This window comes from Oncorhynchus mykiss, chromosome 5, assembly GCF_013265735.2.
Source record: "Oncorhynchus mykiss isolate Arlee chromosome 5, USDA_OmykA_1.1, whole genome shotgun sequence".
NCBI classification, from domain to species: Eukaryota; Metazoa; Chordata; class Actinopteri; order Salmoniformes; family Salmonidae; genus Oncorhynchus; species Oncorhynchus mykiss.
The window spans coordinates 86,213,119-86,234,791 of NC_048569.1; the positions used below are offsets into that span (position 1 = coordinate 86,213,119).

General features: G+C 43.9%; 1 protein-coding gene and 1 non-coding gene across 5 annotated transcripts in view; one reads left to right on the forward strand and one right to left on the reverse strand.

The window, feature by feature from the left end:
• Positions 1–21,673, reverse strand: part of LOC110524725 (DnaJ (Hsp40) homolog, subfamily C, member 6) — a 60,704-nt gene that overhangs the window by 25,732 nt on the left and 13,299 nt on the right. For 3 of the 4 annotated variants that reach the window (XM_036978620.1, XM_036978617.1, XM_036978618.1), the window contains 3 exons: positions 13,383–13,533; positions 6,365–6,414; positions 5,009–5,157 (listed from right to left, as the gene is read on the reverse strand). In XM_036978620.1, coding sequence (XP_036834515.1) covers positions 5,009–5,157; positions 6,365–6,414; positions 13,383–13,533 — 350 coding nt within the window. The remainder of the gene's footprint in view (positions 1–5,008; positions 5,158–6,364; positions 6,415–13,382; positions 13,534–21,673) is intronic. The other variant, XM_036978619.1, reaches the window with a different exon arrangement.
• On the forward strand, positions 12,773–12,827 carry LOC118964753. Its single transcript, XR_005051946.1, has one exon. It is a non-coding gene; the product is annotated as a U7 small nuclear RNA (small nuclear RNA).

The window sequence follows — 21,673 nt, forward strand, 5'->3', positions numbered from 1 at the left end:
CCATTAACAACTAAATGATCCTTATAACTTCGTCTGTGTGGGATTTCAAAGTAATCGGTTCAAAGACATACATCTGGTGAAATACAACAAATGATTTGTTACATGATTGTGTTCTAATTTTCTTTTTATATCCACAAATATTGACCACAAAGAGCGCCATTTACCCATTCACTACCCCTGTCTGCACATTATGCCCTGAATCTATTCTACGCACTAGATGACCAGTTTTGATAGCCTTTAGCCGTACCCTCATCCTACTCCTCCTCTGTTCCTCGGGTGATGTGGAGGTTAACCCAAGCACTGCGTTAACCCAGGCACTGGGTGTCCCCAGGCACTCTCATTTGCCGCCTGTTATAGACCCCCCTCAGCTCCCAGCTGTGCCCTGGACACCATATGTGAATTGATTGCCCCTAATCTATCTTCAGAGTTCATTCTGTTAGGTGACCTAAACTGGGATATGCTTAACACCCCGGCAGTCCTACAAGCTAAGATAGATGCCCTCAATCTCACACAAATTATCAAGGAACCCACCAGGTACAACCCTAAATCCGTAAACATGGGCACTCTCATAGATATTATCCTGACGAACTTGCCCTCCAAATACACCTCTGCTGTTTTCAATCAAGATCTCAGCGATCACTGCCTCATTGCCTGCATCCGCTATGGTTCCGCGGTCAAACAACCACCCCTCATCACTGTCAAACGCTCCCTAAAACACTTCTGCGAGCAGGCCTTTCTAATCGACCTGGCCCGGGTATCCTGGTAGGATATTGACCTAATCCCGTCATTAGAGGATGCCTGGTCGTTCTTTAAAAGTAATTTTCTCACCGTCTTAAATAAGCATGCCCCATTCAAAAAAATGTAGAACTAAGAACAGATGGTTCACTCCAGACCTGACTGCCCTTGACCAGCACAAAAACATCCTGTGGCAGACTGCAATAGCTTCAAACAGTCCCCGTGATATGCAACTCTTTCAGGGAAGTCAGGAACCAATATACACAGTCAGTCGGGAAAGCAAAGGCTAGCGTTTTCAAACAGAAATTTGCATCCTGAAGCTCTAACTCCAAAAAGTTTTGGGACACTGTAAAGTCCATGGAGAACAAGAGCACCTCCTCCCAGCTGCCCACTGCTCTGAGGCTTGGTAACACGGTCACCACCAATAAATCCATGATAATCTAAAATTTCAATAAGCATTTCTCTACGGCTGGCCATGCTATAAATACCTAGGTGTCTGGCTAGACTGTAAACTCTCCTTCCATACTCATATATATTATATATTACCTTTTTAACTAGGCAAGTCAGTTAAGAACAAATTCTTATTTTCAATGACAGCCTAGAAACAGTGGGTTAACTACCTGTTCAGGGGCAGAACAACAGATTTGTACCTCGTCAGCTCGGGGATTTGAACTTACAACCTTCTGGCAACCTTCCGGTTACTAGTCCAACGCTCTAACCACTAGGCTACCCTGCCGCCATCTCCAATCCAAAATCAAATTTAGAATTGGATTTCTATTTCGCAACAAAGCCTCTTTCACTCATGCTGCCAAACTTAACCTAGTAAAACTGACTATACTACCGATCCTCGACTTTGGCGATGTCATCTACAAAATAGCTTCCAACACTCTACTCAGCAAACTGGATGAAGTCTATCACAGTGCCATCTGTTTTGTTACCAAATCACCTTATACCACCCACCACTGCGACCTGTATGCTCTAGTCGGCTGGCCCTCGCTACATACTCGTCGCCAGACCCACTGGCTCCAGGTCATCTACAAGTCTATGCTAGGTAAACCTCTGCCTTATCTCAGTTCACTGGTCACGATAACAACACCCACCCGTAGCACACGTTCCAGCAGGTATACCTTAATGATCCTCCCCAAAGTCAACACCTCTTTGGCCGCCTTTCCTTCCAGTTCTCTGCTGCCTGTGACTGGAATGATTTGCAAAAATCGCTGAAGCTGGAGACGTATTTCCCTTACCAACTTTTAACATCAGCTATCTGAGCAGCTAACCGATCGCTGCAGCTGTACATAGTCCATCTGTAAATAGCCCCACCCAATCTACCTACCTCATCTCCATATTGTTTTTATTTACTTTTCTGCTCTTTTGCACACCAGTATCTCTACTTGCACATCTGCTCATTTATCACTCCAGTGTTAATCTGCTAAATTGTAATTATTTCGCTACTATGGCCAATTTATTGCCTTACCTCGTCACGCCATTTGCACACACTGTATATAGACTATTTTTTTCTATTTTGTTATTGACTGTACACTTGTTTATTCCATGTGTAACTCTGTGTTGTTGTTTGTGTCGCACTGCTTTTCTTTATCTTGGCCAGGTCGCAGTTGTAAATAAGAACTTGTTTTCAACTAGCTTACCTGGTTAAGTAAAGCTGAAATCATTTTAAAAAAAATAAACTATAATGTGGATCCTGTTTTCTGGAAACGGTACCATGGTCGGCCATCCACTTGAACTCCTAAATGCGAGGGGTTCTCCCCTGGTGCGTGTGTGTAATGAAAAAGGGGTGATAATGGTAGACCCCTCAGGAAACCAACATTCGACCCCTCTGTTGTAAAAAAAACCTCTGATGTAAAAAACTACAGACCAGTATCCTTTATTTCCTTTCCATAACACTTGAGTGTGCTGTCTCTGACCAACTCTCTCAGAATGATCTTCTTCACCCTAACAAGTCAGGCTTCAAGAAGGGTCACTCAACTGAGACTGCTCTCCTCTGTCACTGTCACGCCCTGACCATAGAGAGCCTTTTATTCTCTATGGTGGTTAGGTCGGGGTGTAACTAGGGTGGGTTATCTTGGTTACTGTATGTCTATTTTGGCCTGATATGGTTCCCAATCAGAGACAGCTGTTTATTGTTGTCTCTGATTGGGGATCATATTTAGGCAGCCATTTCCCCCACTGTGTTTTGTGGGATCTTGCTTTTGTGTAGTTGCCTGGGAGCACTGCATTTACTGCACGTTTCGTTTTCTGTTTATTGTTTTGTGAGTTTCATATAATAAACATGTGGAACTCTACGTACGCTGCGCCTTGGTCCGACATTCATTATAACGATCGTGACAGTCACGGAAACTCTCTGCTCTGCCAAAGCTGACTCTCTCCTCTGCTCTCATCTTCCATCAGGTGAACCATCAGATCCTCCTTTCCACCCTCTCAGGGCTGGGTGGCTCAGGCTCTGCACACTCCTGGATAGCATCCTACCTGGTCGCTCCTACCAGGTTACGTGGAGAGGATCTGTGTCTGCACCACGTGCTCTCACTACTGGTGTTCCCTAGGGCTCGGTTCTAGGCCCTCTCCTCTTTATTCTTTACAACTCTTTTCTCAACTCCATCATATCCTCTCATGGTCTCTCCTATAATTGCTAGGTAGATGACACTCAACTACTTCTCCTTCTCCCCTTCTGACACCCACGTGGCAACATACATCTCTGCGTGCCTGGCAGATACCTCAGCTTGGATGTCGGCCCACCATCTCAAGCTCAACCTCGACAAGACGGAGCTACTCTTCCTCCCGGGAAAGGCCTGCCCCCTCCAAAACCTCTCCATCACGGTTGACAACTCCATGGTGTCCCCCTCCAAGAGTTTGAAGAACCAAAGCTTGAACCTGGACAACACCCTGTCATTCTCTGCGAACATCAAAGCAGTGACTCGCTCCTGCAGGTTCATGCTCCACAACATCTGTAGAGTACAACCTTTCTTCACACAGGAAGCGGCGCAGGTCCTAATCCAGACACTCGTCATATCCCGTCTGGACTACTGCAACTCCTGAGTGGCGTAGCGGTCTAAGGCATTGTATCTCTGTGCAAGAGGCGTCAGTCCCTGGTTTGACTGGGGTAGGCCGTCACTGTAAATAAGAGTTTGTTCTTAACTGACTTGCCTAGTTAAATAAAGGTTAAAAAATATAAATGTAACTAGTAGAAAGAGGAGGGAGGGAAGCACTACTAAGGAACACAATAGTACATTTTGGTAGATGGAAGGTACTCTTTGGTAAAAGGGGTAAATTGGTCATCAAATTGGTCATCAAAAAGAAAGGCACTGTATGTATGGATGTTCAATAGAAACAAAGTTTTACGTGTCAGATTTTTAAAACTTTGTTTCTATTGAACAGGCCATACAAATAAAGGTATTTTAATTAATTTAATGAAGAATTACCAGTCTTCTAATTTCCCCCCAACAATAACAAAGTGCACATCTTTTCCAACTAGCACTGACTTTGCTGATAACTTCTTTATTGAGGAAGAATGTACTCACTACGACTGTGATATGTGGTGGTCTCAACTAGCTATATTAAGATGAATGCACTAACTGTGTCTAACTTATCTGGATAAGAGTGTTTGCTAAATGACTAACATGTCAATGTAAAATGTAACTGCTGGTGTCTTGGTGACCCATAAACTGAATGGAGCGATTTAGCCAGATTAATTCCAAGGATAACATCTAGTCATTGAACAGTAAATCAGTTGAAGTGGGAAGGTGACATAGTAGTGACTGGAGTCTCACAGTGAGAGAAACTGAGCCATGTCTTACTCTCCAAGTTCAGTCTTTGATTCGGATTTAGGTCTATGCATAGGACAATGTACTTTCACAGTGTTCAGTGGGTATGCTATGTTTGCCATGAAACACAATACCTGGTGCCTATGGCACGTGTCAAACTCATTCCACGGAGGGCCTAGAGTCTGCGGGTTTTCGCTCCACCCTTGTACTTGATTTATGGATTAAGGTCAGTAATTAATAAGGAACTCCCTTCACCTGGTTGTCTAGTTAATTGAAAGTAAAAACCACAGACACTCGGCCCTCCATGGAATGAGTCTGACACCTGGGCTATGGGTAATGTGTTGTAATGTATTATAAATCATTGCATACATGTTGGCATAGTGTGTTTTAGCATTGCCGTATAACAGAGAGTGACTGAACTGAGGCTAAGTATAGTATCTCTGTGTGTTGATCTTGGTAGGCCTTGGTAGACCTCCATCTCGTGCTCTCTGTCTCACCCGGTTGGAGAACTTTGCGCCTCGGTAGTTGCGCTGTGACAGGTTGAAGACAGTGTAGTGGTCAGCGTGCCGTGAGTCCAGAAAGGAGCGCATATCCTCCACATGGTTCTGGTTGCCGATCTGCAATGCCTCTGCAGGATATGACATCACTGGCAGGGGACAGAGAGGGAGACATTGGCAGGGGACAGAGAGGGAGACATTGGCAAAGGACAGAGAGAGGCATTGGCAGGGGACATAGAGGGAGACATTGGAAAAAGACAGAGAGGGAGACAAATGGGCAATCCCAGTCACCATAGAGGTGATGATGAGGCATGCCAGGATATACAGTACTATGCTATTATTAAACACTGTCATGACGTTCCATGACAGTGTTTGATTTGATCCATACTATTAACTCCTATTTTACCAGGTAAGTTGACTGAGAACACATTCTCATTTACAGCAATGACCTAGCGAATAGTCACAGGGGAGAGGAGGGATGAACGAGCCAATTGGAAGCTGGGGATGATGAGGGCCAGATTGGGGATTTCATGTGCAGTAGGAAGGCTGTAAACATATAAAACAGACAGGGAATCATACTAAATGTCGAAAAGATGAGAGTACAGTTTGTGATTTATGTATAGTTATATTCTTCTGTTTAAAATTGGGTTTAAAATAATATAACTGCAGGTGTTTTATAACAGGTTTGACTGGCATGTGCAGCTACATGTGGGGTGTTATAGAGAATAATTATGAGTTTTCAGTGAGAGGAGGGGTCAGAGGTGACATGATGGGATAGGGAGCCCCAAGTAAGTGTCCTCTGCATCTGTAGGACAGACTGCTGTTACATGCAACCTCACAACACTGAAAGAGTGTGTGTGTGTGTGTGTGTGTGTGTGTGTGTGTGGGTGTGTGTCAGGAGAAGGAAGACAGAGTAGTACTGTGGTTTGCACAGCTCTCCTCTGTTTACAGCACTCAGGTGTGGGATGTGGAGGCGTGTGTGTGTGTGTGTGTGTGTGTGCGTGCGTGCGTGCGTGCGTGCGTGCGTGTGTGTGTGTGTGTGTGTGTTGCCTGCTATGAGGGGCCCATCACAAGGTTGGAGCATCATTTATGTTTTTATTAGGGGTGTTTTATTTTATTAGGGGTACACCCACTCTCCCAGACATCTCACCCTCTGTCACCTGCAGATTTAAAGTAGATGTTGTGCAGGGGAAAAAGTGAGGCAATATTTATAGGAGGCTGGAGACTGAGAGATCCAGATGTCTAACGCTGGCTAGGTTGAAAAGAAACCTTTGAAGCCCGAAGACAGGCTTACTGTTCCCCATAATGAGAAAATTAAACTACAGTTCGAGAATAATGTTTCTATACAGTACTCACCTATGATTCGTGATGTGATGTAGGCAATGTCCAGCTCTCCTTTTGTGTATCTGTAAACAGAGATGTTTTGTCAAATAACATATAATGCAATTCAGATTATGTAATTACAGTGTTTAGAACACTGTGTCGACTGTTTTGTGTTGTCACATTTGTATCTAATGTAATGGTTAAAAACGACATTGTAGCAAGCTGTAGAGGAGTAGACATACACAGACAGGGGTCAGTAGCCTACTGGCCAAAGCTACACAATTCAAGTGACAATAGAAGTAGCCTAAAGTGTGTGAGGCTGGGGCCCTGTTGCTTGTGGTGTAAATGTAAATCCACTATCTAGGCCACTGGTCTGTTAGTGAAGTGCTGGGGTGGATGAGTGCCATATAGCCCTGAGGGCTTCCCATCCTGGCCTTGCATGATTACCCAACAGCCCAGCCACCTGGGTAAACTGAGGCAGGGAGAGAGGGGAGTAGGGGGAGGCAGGGAGGGAGGGAGGGCCGGCAGGGAAGCAGAGATGGAGGCAGGGAGGGAAGAGGGGGAGGCAGGAAGGGAGGGCAGAGAAGGAAGTGGGGAGGAGGGGAAGCGGGAACAGGAGGAAGCATCAGTGGGCAATTCCTCTTAACGAGGTAATTGGACCAAAAGCAGCATTTTATTTTGATCCAGTGTTTTGTTGTGCTCTCCTGCAGCGTGAACAGTGTTAGCTTATCTGGATAATATGGCTAGCGCTAGCTCTGCTAACTGTACTAGCTGCTGCTAGCGTAATCAAATCATCAAATCAAATTTTATTGGTCACATACACATGGTTAGCAGATGTTAATGCGAGTGTAGCGAAATGCTTGTACTTCTAGTTCCGACCGTGCAGTAATATCTAACAAGTAATCTAACAATTTCACAACAACTACCTTATACACACAAGTGTAAAGGAATGAATAAGAATATGTACATATAAATATATGGATGAGCGATGGCCGAACGGCATAGGCAAGATGCAGTAGATGGTATGGAGTACAATATATACATATGAGATGAGTAATGTAGGGTATGTAAACATTATATAAAGTGGCATTGTTTAAAGTCACTCGTGATACATTTATTACATCCAATTTTTTATTATTAAAGTGGCTAGAGATTTGAGTCAGTATGTTGGCAGCAGCCACTCAATGTTAGTGATGGCTGTTTAAAACTTCTTATGGCTAGGCTCGACAATATTCCGCTAAAAAGGCAGCGCGCAAAATTCCATTTAAAAAAAAAAAAATGCAACTTTAATACATTAACAAAAACTACATAAACTTCTTGTTAATCTACCCATCGTGTCTGATTTCAAAAAGGCTTTACAATGAAAGCACAACAAATGATTATGTTAGGTCAGAGCCAAGTCACAAAAACACACACAGCCATTTTTCCAGCCAGAGAGGAGTCACAAAAAGCAGAAATATAGATAAAATTAATCACTAACTTTTGATGATCTTCATCAGATGACACTCATAGGACATCATGTTACACAATATATGTATGTTTTATTCGATAAAGTGCATATTTATACCCAAAAATCTCAGTTTACATTGGCGCGTTACGTTCAGTAATGTTTTGCTTCCAAAACATCCGGTGATTTTGCAGAGAGCCACGTCAATTTACAGAAAACTCATAATAAACATTGATAAAAGATACAACTGTTATTCACAGAATTAAAGATATACTTCTCCTTAATGCAACCGCTGTGTCAGATTTCAAAAAAACTTTACGGAAAAAGCAAACCGTGCAATAATCTGAGTACGGCACTCAGACAACAAATCAAGCAATACAGATATCCGCCATGTTGGAGTCAACAGAAGTCAGAAATAGCATTATAAATATTCACTTCCCTTTGATGATCTTCATCAGAATGCAATCCCAGGAATCCCAGGTCCACAATAAATGTTTTATTTTGTTCGATAAAGTTTTATGTCCAAATACCTCCTTGTTGTTAGCGCGTTCAGCCCAGTAACCCAAATTCATGACGCACGAGCAGATTAAAAGCCAAAAAGTTCCGTTACAGTCCGTAGAAACATGTCAAACGAAGTATAGAATCAATCTTTAGGATGTTTTTATCATAAATCTTCAATAATGTTCCAACCGGAGAATTCCTTTCTCTTCAGAAATGCAATGGAACCCAAGCTAACTCTTACGTGAATGTGCGCCACGAGTTCATGGCACTCTGCCAGACCACTGACTCATTCAGCCCTCATTCCCCCCTCCTTCACAGTAGAAGCATCAAACAAGGTTCTAAAGACTGTTGACATCTAGTGGAAGCCTTGGGAAGTGCAATTTGACCCCATAGACATATTCGATAGGCAATGAGTTGAAAAACTACAAACCTCAGATTTCCCACATCCTGGTTGGATTTTCTCAGGTTTTTGCCTGCCATATGAGTTCTGTTAAACAGTTTTAGAAACTACAGAGGGTTTTCTATCCAAATCTACTAATAACATGCATATATTACCAACTGGAACTGAGTAGCAGGCGGTTTACTCTGGGCACGCTTTTCATCCAAACGTGAAAATGCGGCCCCTTATCCCAAACAGGTTTTAACAGTCTGATGGCCTTGAGATAGAAGCTGTTTTTCAGTCTCTCGGTCCCAGCTTTGATGCACCTGTACTGACCTCGCTTTCTGGATGATAGCGGGGTGAACAGGCAGTGGCTCGGGTGGCTGTTGTTCGTGATGATCTTTTTGGCCTTCCTGTGACATCGGGTGGTGTGTAGGGAGCCTAGAGGGCAGGTAGTTTGCCACCGGTGATGCATTTTGCAGACCTCACTACCCCCTGGAGAGCCTTACAGTTGTGGGTGGAGCAGTTGCAGTACCAGATGGTGATACAGCCCAACAGGGTGCTCTCGGTTGTGCATCTGTAAAAGTTTGTGAGTGTTTTTGGTGACAAGCCACATTTCTTCAGCCTCCTGAGGTTGAAGAGGTGCTGTCGCGCCGTTTAGCTCAGTTACCTTAGCTTTCTTGGGAACAGGAACGATGGTGGCCTTCTTGAAGCATGTGGATACAGCTGACGGATAGGGATTGATTGAATATGTCGGTAAACACACCAGCCAGCTGGTCTGCGCATGCTCTGAGGACGCAGCTAGGGATGCCATCTTGGCCGGCAGCCTTGCGAGGGTTAACACGTTTACATGTTTTACTCACGTTGGCTGCGGTGAAGGAGAGCCCGCAAGTTTTGGTAGCGGGCTGTGTCAGTGGCATTGTATTGTCCTCAAAGCGAGCAAAGAAGTTTTTTAGTTTGTCTGGGAGCAAGACGTCGGTGTCCACGATGGGGCTGGTTTTCTTTTTGCAATCTGTGATTGACTGCAGACCCTGCCACATAAGTCTTGTGTCTGTGACTCTACTTTGTCTCTATACTGACACTGTTTGTATTCGGTCATGTTTCCGGTTGCCTTGCCATGATTAAAAGCAGTGGTTCGCGCTTTCAGTTTTGCGCAAATGCTGCCATCTATCCACGGTTTCTGGTTCTGGAAAGTTTTAATAGTCATCGTGGGTACATCACCGATGCACTTGCTAATAAACTTGCTCACAGAATCAGCGTATACACCAATGTTGTTGTCTGAGGCTATCTGGAACATATCCTAGTCCACGTGATCGAAGCAATCATTAAGCGTGGAATCAGATTTGTCGGGCCAGCGTTGAACAGACCTGAGCACAGGCGTTTCCTGTTTAAGTTTCTGTCTATAGGCTGGGAGCAACAAAATTGAGTCGTGGTCAGATTTGCCGAAAGGAGGCCGAAGGAGGGCTTTGTATGCGTAGCAGAATTTAGAGTAGCAATGATCCAGAATTTTGCCAGTCCGGGTCGCGCATTCGATATGCTGATAACATTTAGGCAGCCTTGTTTTCAGATTAGCCTTGTTAAAATCCCCAGCTACAATAAATGCAGCCTCAGGATATGTGGTTTCCAGTTTACATAGAGTCCAATGAAGTTCTTTCAGGGCCGTCTAGGTGTCTGTTTGGGGGGATATACACGGCTGTGATTATAATCTAAGATAATTATCTTGGTAGATTGCGCAGTCGGCATTTGATTGTAACGAATTCTAGGTCAGGTGAACAAAAGGACTTGAGTTCCTGTATGTTGTTATAATCACACCACGACTCGTAAATCATAAGACATACACCCACGCCCTTCTTCTTACCAGAGAGATGTTTGTTTCTGTTGGCGCGATGCGTGAAGAAACCGGGTGGCTGTACCGACTCTGATAACGTATCTCGAGTGAGCCATGTTTCCGTGAAACAGAGAATGTTACAATCTCTGATTTCTCTCTGGTAGGCAACCCTTGCTCAAATTTTGTCTACCTTGTTTTCAAGAGACTGGACATTGGTGAGTAGTATACTCGGGAGCGGTGAGCGATGTGCCTGTCTACAGAGCCTGACCAAAAGACCACTCCGTCAGCTCCTTCTGTGACGCCGTTGTTTTGACTAGCCTACTGGGATCCGGTCCATTGTCCTGGGTGGTGGTCCAAACAGAGGATCAGCTTTTCGGGAAGATTTAATTCCTGGTCGTAATGTTGGTAAGTTGACGTTGCTCTTATATCCAATAGTTCCTCCCTGCTGTATGTACAGTGCCTTGCGAAAGTATTCGGCCCCCTTGAACTTTGCGACCTTTTGCCACATTTCAGGCTTAAAACATAAAGATATAAAACTGTATTTTTTTATGAAGAATCAACAACAAGTGGGACACAATCATGAAGTGGAACGACATTTATTGGATATTTCAAACTTTTTTAACGAATCAAAAACTGAAAAATTGGGCGTGCAAAATTATTCAGCCCCCTTAAGTTAATACTTTGTAGCGCCACCTTTTGCTGCGATTACAGCTGTAAGTCGCTTGGGGTATGTCTCTATCAGTTTTGCACATCGAGAGACTGAATTTTTTTCCCATTCCTCCTTGCAAAACAGCTCGAGCTCAGTGAGGTTGGATGGAGAGCATTTGTGAACTGCAGTTTTCAGTTCTTTCCACAGATTCTCGATTGGATTCAGGTCTGGACTTTGACTTGGCCATTCTAACACCTGGATATGTTTATTTTTGAACCATTCCATTGTAGATTTTGCTTTATGTTTTGGATCATTGTCTTGTTGGAAGACAAATCTCCGTCCCAGTCTCAGGTCTTTTGCAGAGTCAATCAGGTTTTCTTCCAGAATGGTCCTGTATTTGGCTCCATCCATCTTCCCATCAATTTTAACCATCTTCCCTGTCCCTGCTGAAGAAAAGCAGGCCCAAACCATGATGCTGCCACCACCATGTTTGACAGTGGGGATGGTGTGTTCAGCTGTGTTGCTTTTACGCCAAACATAACGTTTTGCATTGTTGCCAAAAAGTTCAATTTTGGTTTCATCTGACCAGAGCACCTTCTTCCACATGTTTGGTGTGTCTCCCAGGTGGCTTGTGGCAAACTTTAAACAACACTTTTTATGGATATCTTTAAGAAATGGCTTTCTTCTTGCCACTCTTCCATAAAAGCCAGATTTGTGCAATATACTGTTGTTGTCCTATGGACAGAGTCTCCCACCTCAGCTGTAGATCTCTGCAGTTCATCCAGAGTGATCATGGGCCTCTTGGCTGCATCTCTGATCAGTCTTCTCCTTGTATGAGCTGAAAGTTTAGAGGGACGGCCAGGTCTTGGTAGATTTGCAGTGGTCTGATACTCCTTCCATCTCAATATTATCGCTTGCACAGTGCTCCTTGGGATGTTTAAAGCTTGGGAAATCTTTTTGTATCCAAATCCGGCTTTAAACTTCTTCACAACAGTATCTCGGTCCTGCCTGGTGTGTTCCTTGTTCTTCATGATGCTCTCTGCGCTTTTAACGGACCTCTGAGACTATCACAGTGCAGGTGCATTTATACGGAGACTTGATTACACACAGGTGGATTGTATTTATCATCATTAGTCATTTAGGTCAACATTGGATCATTCAGAGATCCTCACTGAACCTCTGGAGAGAGTTTGCTGCACTGAAAGTAAAGGGGCTGAATAATTTTGCACGCCCAATTTTTCAGTTTTTGATTTGTTAAAAAAGTTTTAAATATCCAATAAATGTCGTTCCACTTCATGATTGTGTCCCACTTGTTGTTGATTCTTCACAAAACAAATACAGTTTTATATCTTTATGTTTGAAGCCTGAAATGTGGCAAAAGGTCGCAAAGTTCAAGGGGGCCAAATACTTTCGCAAGGCACTGTAAATATCTACAAAAACACAACAACAAAAATAACTATACTACAGTATTTAAATGTGCCATTTTCCCTCCCCCATTTCCCAATTTGTGCCCCCCGTAAGTGAGAAACCTACATGCCAAGTGTAGGCCATATAGTGTGTTCCCTATGGTTATACAAAAATAGCAGAAGCTATGAACTCTTCGTTCAGAACCCAGTCCTACCTACCTACAGGTTATGGAAAATTTGCTCTTTTAGTATTTCTCCAGTAGGCTTCCTGAAGAAGAAAGCCTCCACTTCAAGTGCGAAACATAATAAAACAAAAACACTTTAGTAAATACTACAGTCATGTCCACAAAAACATGACATTAAATAATACAGTCATATCCACAAAAACACTAGAATAGCAATGATCCAAGGTTTACTACAGTAACTCCTAGTCATGTCCACAAAAACACTACATTAAATACTACAGTCTGCAAAAACACTACATTAATTACTATAGTATATACTACTCTTTTTTTATACTACATTATTTATACTATAGTATAAACGGACATACACCTAAGTCAGGTCTCCCTTGTAAAGGAGGTCTTCAGTCAGCAAAAACACTACAGTGGATACTATAGTATTCCTACCATAGTATACATTATAGTATTTTTTCATATGGGGAGATTAGCTATAACAGAGCTATTGGCAGGGGCAGGGGCATGTCAATTTACCCCAGCCAAGGAGCTCCAATGTGGGGCACAGTCACAACATATTCCCTTTGCCAGAGCCAGGGGATAGGTAGTGTTCTGGGGTCAGGAAAGGTACGGGTAAGGGGATGGGGGTGGTTGTTGGGACTTACGTGGCCACCTGGTGCATGACTTTGGTGGAGGTGTCCTTTAGAGTGTCCTTCAGGTTATCCTTGAAGTTGCTGAAGAATTTGCCGGCTCCGCCCTTCACCATGTCCAGCAGGCCTCCGCCATAGTTTGCGTCCATATCTGGAGATGGAGGACCTTAAAATTAAGAATGAAGAAACACACAGAAACACACTGAGAATGTAGACAGAGACAGACAGAGACAGACAGAGACAGACAGACGGAAAGGAGACAGATGGAGACAGACATGAAGAGACACACTATTTGCAGTACAGCACAGACAAACAAATATAACAACATGGGCACAGAGACAACATACAACATATACAGTAACAAGCACACTACCTGGACTGATAAACTGTTAAAGTTAGAGAGCGAGAGAGAGAGAGAGAGCTGCTGTCAACTGTGGTACTGTGCTACTTCAAGAGAAAGCGCTAATCTTGGACCTCACCCAAGTCCTATATCTGACTCAGCAACCTGGTCTAAGCACACTCCTCCCTTCCCCATCCCATCCATCTGTACAAAGCACATGGCACAGAGCTCCCACTGCCGCTACCACCACAACTATTACCACCACCATCACTACTATCACTACCACTACCACCACCACCACTACTATCACTACCACCACCACTACTACTATCACTACCCCCACCACCACTACTATCACTACCACCACCACTACTACTATCACTACCACCACTACCACTACTACCACCACCACTACTACTATCACTACCACCACCACTACTACTATCACTACCACCACCACTACTACTATCACTACCACCACCACTACTATCACTACCACCACTACTACCACCACCACTACTACTATCACTACCACCACCACTACCACCACCACTACTACTATCACTACCACCACCACTACTACATCACTACCACCACCACTACTATCACTACCATCACCACTACTATCACTACCACCACTACTACCACCACCACTACTACTATCACTACCACCACCACTACTACTATCACTACCACCACCACTACTACTATCACTACCACCACCACAACTACTTTCACTACCACCACTACCACTACTACCACCACCACTACTACTATCACTACCACCACCACAACTACTATCACTACCACCACTACCACTACTACCACCACCACTACTACTATCACTACCACCACCACTACTACTATCACTACCACCACTACCACTACCACCACTACTACTATCACTATTACCACCACTACTACTATCACTACCACCACTACCAATACTACCACCACCACTACTACTTTCACTACCACCACCACTACTACTATCACTACCACCACTACCACCACCACTACTACTATCACTACCACCACCACTACTACTATCACTACCACCACCACTACTACTATCACTACCACCACTACCACTACTACCACCACCACCACCACTACTATCACTACCACCACTACCACTACTATCACTACCACCACCACTACTATCACTACCACCACTACTACTTTCACTACCACCACCACCACTACTATCACTACCACCACCACCACTACTACTATCACTACCACCACTACCACTACTACTTTCACTACCACCACCACTACTACTATCACTACCACCACTACCACCACCACTACTACTATCACTACCACCACCACTACTACTATCACTACCACTACTACTATCACTACCACCACCACTACTATCACTACCACCACTACTACCACCACCACTACTACTATCACTACCACCACTACTACCACCACCACTACTACTATCACTACCACCACCACTACTACATCACTACCACCACCACTACTATCACTACCATCACCACTACTATCACTACCACCACTACTACCACCACCACTACTACTATCACTACCACCACCACTACTACTATCACTACCACCACCACAACTACTATCACTACCACCACTACCACTACTACCACCACCACTACTACTATCACTACCACCACCACAACTACTATCACTACCACCACTACCACTACTACCACCACCACTACTACTATCACTACTACCACCACTACTACTATCACTACCACCACCACTACTACCACCACCACTACTACTATCACTACCACCACTACCACTACCACCACTACTACTATCACTATTACCACCACTACTACTATCACTACCACCACTACCAATACTACCACCACCACTACTACTTTCACTACCACCACCACTACTACTATCACTACCACCACTATCACCACCACTACTACTATCACTACCACCACCACTACTACTATCACTACCACCACCACTACTACTATCACTACCACCACTACCACTACTACCACCACCACCACCACTACTATCACTACCACCACTACCACTACTATCACTACCACCACCACTACTATCACTACCACCACTACTACTTTCACTACCACCACCACCACTACTATCACTACCACCACCACTACTACTATCACTACCACCACTACCACTACTACTATCACTACCACCACTACCACCACCACTACTACTATCACTACCACCACCACTACTACTATCACTACCACCACTACCACTACTACCACCACCACCACCACCACTACTATCACTACCACCACTACCAATACTACCACCACCACTACAACTTTCACTACCACCACCACTACTACTATCACTACCACCACTACCACCACCACTACTACTATCACTACCACCACCACTACTACTATCACTAACACCACTATCACTACCATTATCACTACTTGCCAGCTCAGCCCTGCACCATGTCCAGCAGCAGCACTCCTCCATTGTTGGCGTACATATCTGGAGATGGAGGACATGGTCAGGTCTCCATTATAAAAGAGGTCTCCTGATCTCACTTGGATTTCCTTGACAAATGAAGGTTATTAAATAAAAATAAAAACTACCACCATCACTACTACCACTAATACAAACCTCAGAGCATCAACACACACAGTGTTCCTCTATAGAAGGTATTGGACAGTAGTTATCAAGTGCTGTAGCTCTATGGTCTTTACAGAGCAATATAAATCTAAGAGCTTATCGATCAAGCAAAGGAGAGCTTCAAGTGGGTGATTAAGCCTGAGCAGGGGCTCCATTCTGGCATCTAGGAGGCACCTGAGTGTGCACTGACTGCATTCCTTTGACTTGATTGCAACACATTTAATGGAGTCTCAGATCCATCAGGATGGTAAAAGGGACATTTTGTGGGAATTCCTACTGAAATTGAGGGCTATCTTTATGTCCTGATAAAAGTGTGTGTGTGGGAGGGGGGGGGGGGGGGGGGGGGGATAGTTGGGTGGGGAAAACAGCTTTACGATACCACATAAAGGCATCCACGCACGCAGACACACACAGTTAGAGTGAGAGTGAAAGCCACCAAGCCACTTTTCGAGACACAGGCACTTGAGACTGTCGACGCGATTCATTCAGCAATCTCATTGGGAAACGCCACTGCTAAATGAGAGAGATTGTTAACCTTCTCCTACACACTGATGATGCAGAAATATGTCTCTCCCTCTTTTCCTTCACTCTAAATTCAGACTGCCAACACACCTAAGAGGTGTCTGGTATCTGACAGGCAGAATCATTTCCAATTCCACCTGAATCTGTTTGTGTTTAAAGCCAAGTTGAGTAAACGCAGCATTCTATATCCTAAATGAAGGGCATGATCGAGTTCTTATTCCTAATTCTAAGGGTGTAATAGAATTCTAATTCTTAGTTCTAACGGTGTGTTCTAGTACTAGTTAAGCAAGACGTGTGTCCGCGACATGGCTGGTTTTCCCTTTGTAATCCGTTATTGTCTCTAGACCCTGTCACATAGAGCTGAAGTCAGAAGTTTACATACACCTGAGCCAAATATATTTAAACTCAGATTTTCACAATTCCTGACATTTAATCCTATTAAATTCCCTGTCTTAGGTCAGTTAGGATCACCAATTATTTTAAGAATGTGAACTGTCAGAATAATAGTAGAGAGAATTATTTATTTCAGCTTTTATTTCTTTCATCACAATCCCAGAGGGTCAGAAGTTTACATACACTCAATTAGTATTTGGTAACATTACCTTTAAATTGTTTAACTTGGGTCAAACATTTCGGGTAGCCTTCCACAAGCTTCCCACAATAAGTTTGGCCCATTCCTCCTGACAGAGCTGGTGTAACTGAGTCAGGTTTGTAGGCTTCCTTGCTCGCACACGCTTTTTCAGTTCTGCCCATAAATTTGATATAGGATTGAGGTCAGGGCTTTGTGATGGCCTCTCCAATACCTTTACTTCATTGTCCTTAAGCCATTTTGCCACAAATTTGGAAGTATGCTTGGGGTCATTGTCCATTTGGAAGACCCATTTGCAACCCCGCTTTAACTTCCTGACGGATGTCTTGAGATGTTGCTTCAATATATCCACATGAATTTTACTTTCTCATGATGCCATCTATTTTGTGAAGTGCACCAGTCCCTCCTGCAGCAAAGCCCTCCCACAACATGATGCTGCCACCCCCGTGCTTCACGGTTGGGATGGTGTTCTTTGGCTTGCAAGCCTCCCCCTTTTTCCTCCAAACACAACGATGGTCATTATGGCCAAACAGTTATTTTTTTGTTTCATCAGACCAGAGGACATTTCTCCAAAAAGTACAATCTTTGTCCCCGTGTGCAGTTGCAAACCGTAGTCTGGCTTTTCTTATGGCGGTTTTGGAGCAGTGGCTTCTTCCTTGCTTGGCCTTTCAGGTTATGTCGATTATAGGACTTATTTTACTGTGGATATAGATACTTTTGTACCTGTTTCCTCCAGCATCTTCACAAGGTCCTTTGCTGTTGTTCTGGGATTTATTTGCACATTTCGCACCAAAGTACGTTCATCTCTAGGAGACAGAACGCGTCTCCTTCCTGAGCGGTATGACGGCTGCGTGGTCCCATGGTGTTTATACTTGCGTACTATTGTTTGTACAGATGAACGTGGTACCTTCAGGCATTTGGAAATTGCTCCCAAGGATGAACCAGACTTGTGGAGGTCTACAATTTTTTGGGCTGATTTTCTTTTGATTTTCCCATGATGCCAAGCAAAGAGGCACTGAGTTTGAAGGTAGGCCTTGAAATACATCCACAAGTACACCTCGAATTGACTCAAATTATGTCAATTAGCCTATCAGAAGCTTCTAAAGCCATGACATCATTTTCTGGATTTTTCCAAGACGTTTAAAGGCACAGTCAACTTAGTGTATGTAAACTTCTGACCCACTAGAATTGTGATACAGTGAATTCTAAGTGAAATAATCATTCGGTAAACAATTGTTGGGAAATTATTTGTGTCATGCACAAAGTAGATGTCCTAACGGACTTGCCAAAACTATAGTTTGTTAACAAGAAATTTGTGGAGTGGTTGAAAAACGAGTTTTAATGGCTCCAACCTAAGTGTATGTAAACTTCCAAACTCAACTGTACGTCTATTTACGGTTTCTGGTTTGCGTAGGTTTTAACAGTCACAGTGCGAACAACATCCGCTGTACACTTCCAGACGAACTCAGTCACCGTGTCCGTGTATATGCCAATGTTATTCTCAGAGGCTACCCGGGACATGTCTCAGTCCGCGTGAATAAAACAATCTTGAAGTATGGATTCCATTTCATCCGACCAGAATAGACCTGAGCATGGGTACTTCCTGTTTGAGTTTCTGCCTATAGGAAGGGAGGAGCAAAATGGAGTCGTGATCTGATTTTCCCCAGCTACAATAAATGCGGCCTCAGGATCTGTGGTTTCCAGTTTGCATAAAGTCCAGTGTAGTTCCTTGAGGGCAGTTGTTGTATCGGATTGAGGGGGAATATACACGGCTGCGACTATTACCGAAGATAATTATCTTGGGAGGTAACATGTTTGGTATATTTTTGTAAGGTATTCTAGCTTGGGTGAACAAAAGGACTTGAGTTTCTGTATGTTATCACAATCACACCATGAGTAGTTCATCATGAAAGATACACCACCATCTTTCTTCTTCCCGGAGAGTTCTTTACTCCTGTCTACGCAATGTACTGAGAACCCAGCTGGCTGCAAAGACAGAGACAGTATATCCCGAGAGAGCCATGATTTGGTGAAACAGAGTATGTTACAGTCCCTGATGTATCTCTGGAAGGAGTTCCTCTGCCTGAGCTCGTCTATTTTATTGTCCAGAGACTGAACATTAGCAAGTAATATCCTCGGAAGCGGTGGATGTTGTGCACGTCTCCTGAGTAGGACTAGAAGTGGATTCCGAACACTTCTTCTCCGCCGGCAGCATCTTGGAGCAGCCTCTGAGATAAGTTCAGTTGCCCTCGGGGTACGAACAAAGGATCCAATTCGGGAAAGTAGTATTCCTGGTCATAATGCTGGTGAGTTACCGCCGCTCTGATATCCAAGATTTATTTCCGTCTGTATGTAATTACACAAAAAACATTGTGGGCTAATAATGTAAGATATAACACACAAAAAAACTAAATACTGCAAAGTTGCTTAGGAGCTAGAAGAGCTTCCATGTCTGTCGGCACCATCTTACATTGAGCAGGTAGCATTCTCCTGTTATTCACCAAACCCAGATTAGTTGGTCGGACTGCCAGATGGTGAAGCGTGAGTCATCACTCCAGAGAATGCGTTTCCACTGCTCCAGAGTCCAATGGCGGCAAGCCATTACACCACTCCAGCCGATGCTTGGCATTGCGCATGGTGATCTTAGGCTTGTGTGCGGCAGCTCGGCCATGGAAACCCATTTCATTAAGCTCCCGATGAACAGATATTGTGCTGACGTTGCTTCCATAGGCAGTTTGGAAGTCGGTAGTGAGTATTGCAACTGAGGACAGACGATTTTCACACGCTACGTGTTTCAGCACTCGGCGGTCCCATTCTGTGAGCCTGTTTGGCCTATTACTTCGCCAACAATTATGTGCTTTCAACTTTACAGCAACAGTTTGGGGAAGATCCTTTCCTGTTTCAGCATGACAATGCACAAAGCGAAGCCCACACAAAAATGGTTTGTCAAGGCCAGTGTGGAAGAACTTGACTGGCCAGCACAGAGCTCTGACCTCAACCCCATCGAACACCTTTTGGATGAATTGCAACACCGACTGTGAGCCAGGTCTAATCGCCCAACATCAGTGCCCGACCTCACTAATGCTTTTGTGGCTGAATGGAAGCAAGTACCCGCAGCAATGTTCCAACATCTAGTGGAAAGCCTTCCTAGAAGAGTGGAGGCTGTTATAGCAGCAAAGGGGGGACCAACTCCATATTAATGCCCGTGACTTTGGAATGATATGTTTGACAAGCTGGTGTCCACATACTCCATTTTCAACTGTTCTGCCTGCGGCTATGGAATCCTGACCTGTTCACAGGACATGCTACCTGTCCCAGACCTCCTGTTTTCAACTCTCTAGAGACAGCAGGAGCGGTAGAGATACTCTTAATGATCGGCTATGAAAAGCCAACTGACATTTACTCCTTGGCCATGTTCTGGACAATCTCCACCCGGCACAGCCAGAAGAGGACTGGCCACCCCTCATAGCCTGGTTCCTCTCTAGGTTTGTTCCTAGGTTTTGGCCTTTCTAGGGAGTTTTTCCTAGCCACCGTGCTTCTACACCTACATTGCTTGCTGTTTGGGGTTTTAGGCTGGGTTTCTGTACAGCACTTTGAGATATCAGCTGATGTAAGAAGGGCAATATAAATACATTTGATTTGATTTGATTTTGGTAATGTAGTGTAATTATAAAATGAGTGAAATACTTTTCCTTCAAATTTTAAAAATTAAATATGTTAAAAGCAGCTTTTCTGTGTTAGAATGGTGTGGGCATACCCCAACAACAGAATGGTGTGGGCATACCCCAACAACAGAATGGTATGGGTGTATTCTAGTCATTAAAAATATTCATGCGAGTAGACTGCTGATTGGCCAGCTCAGGCAATGAGGCAGGATATATGCAAGAAATAGCAAACATTTTTGAAACAGTCTATTTGAGATACAAGTTTGTAGGTTTTTTTAAAGTGTTTTTTCTCCAACTTATGCGCTGGCCACAAATACGAGTCAAGAACATTATTTGGGTATGAGTTAACAGAATATGAACTTTTAAAAGTGAAGTTTTCACTGGACAGTTGCTTTAAGACTCATTGTACTTCTTGGACATTACTTAGCATCTTCCTTCAGACTATTTAACCAGTCAGCTTGTCCCTCTTTTAATGCTAGAGGAACACTTCAAAGCCTCCTCCACAGCCATCCCTTAGAGTTGGTTACTACTCTCTGAACCCCGACCAAAACGCCCCCCT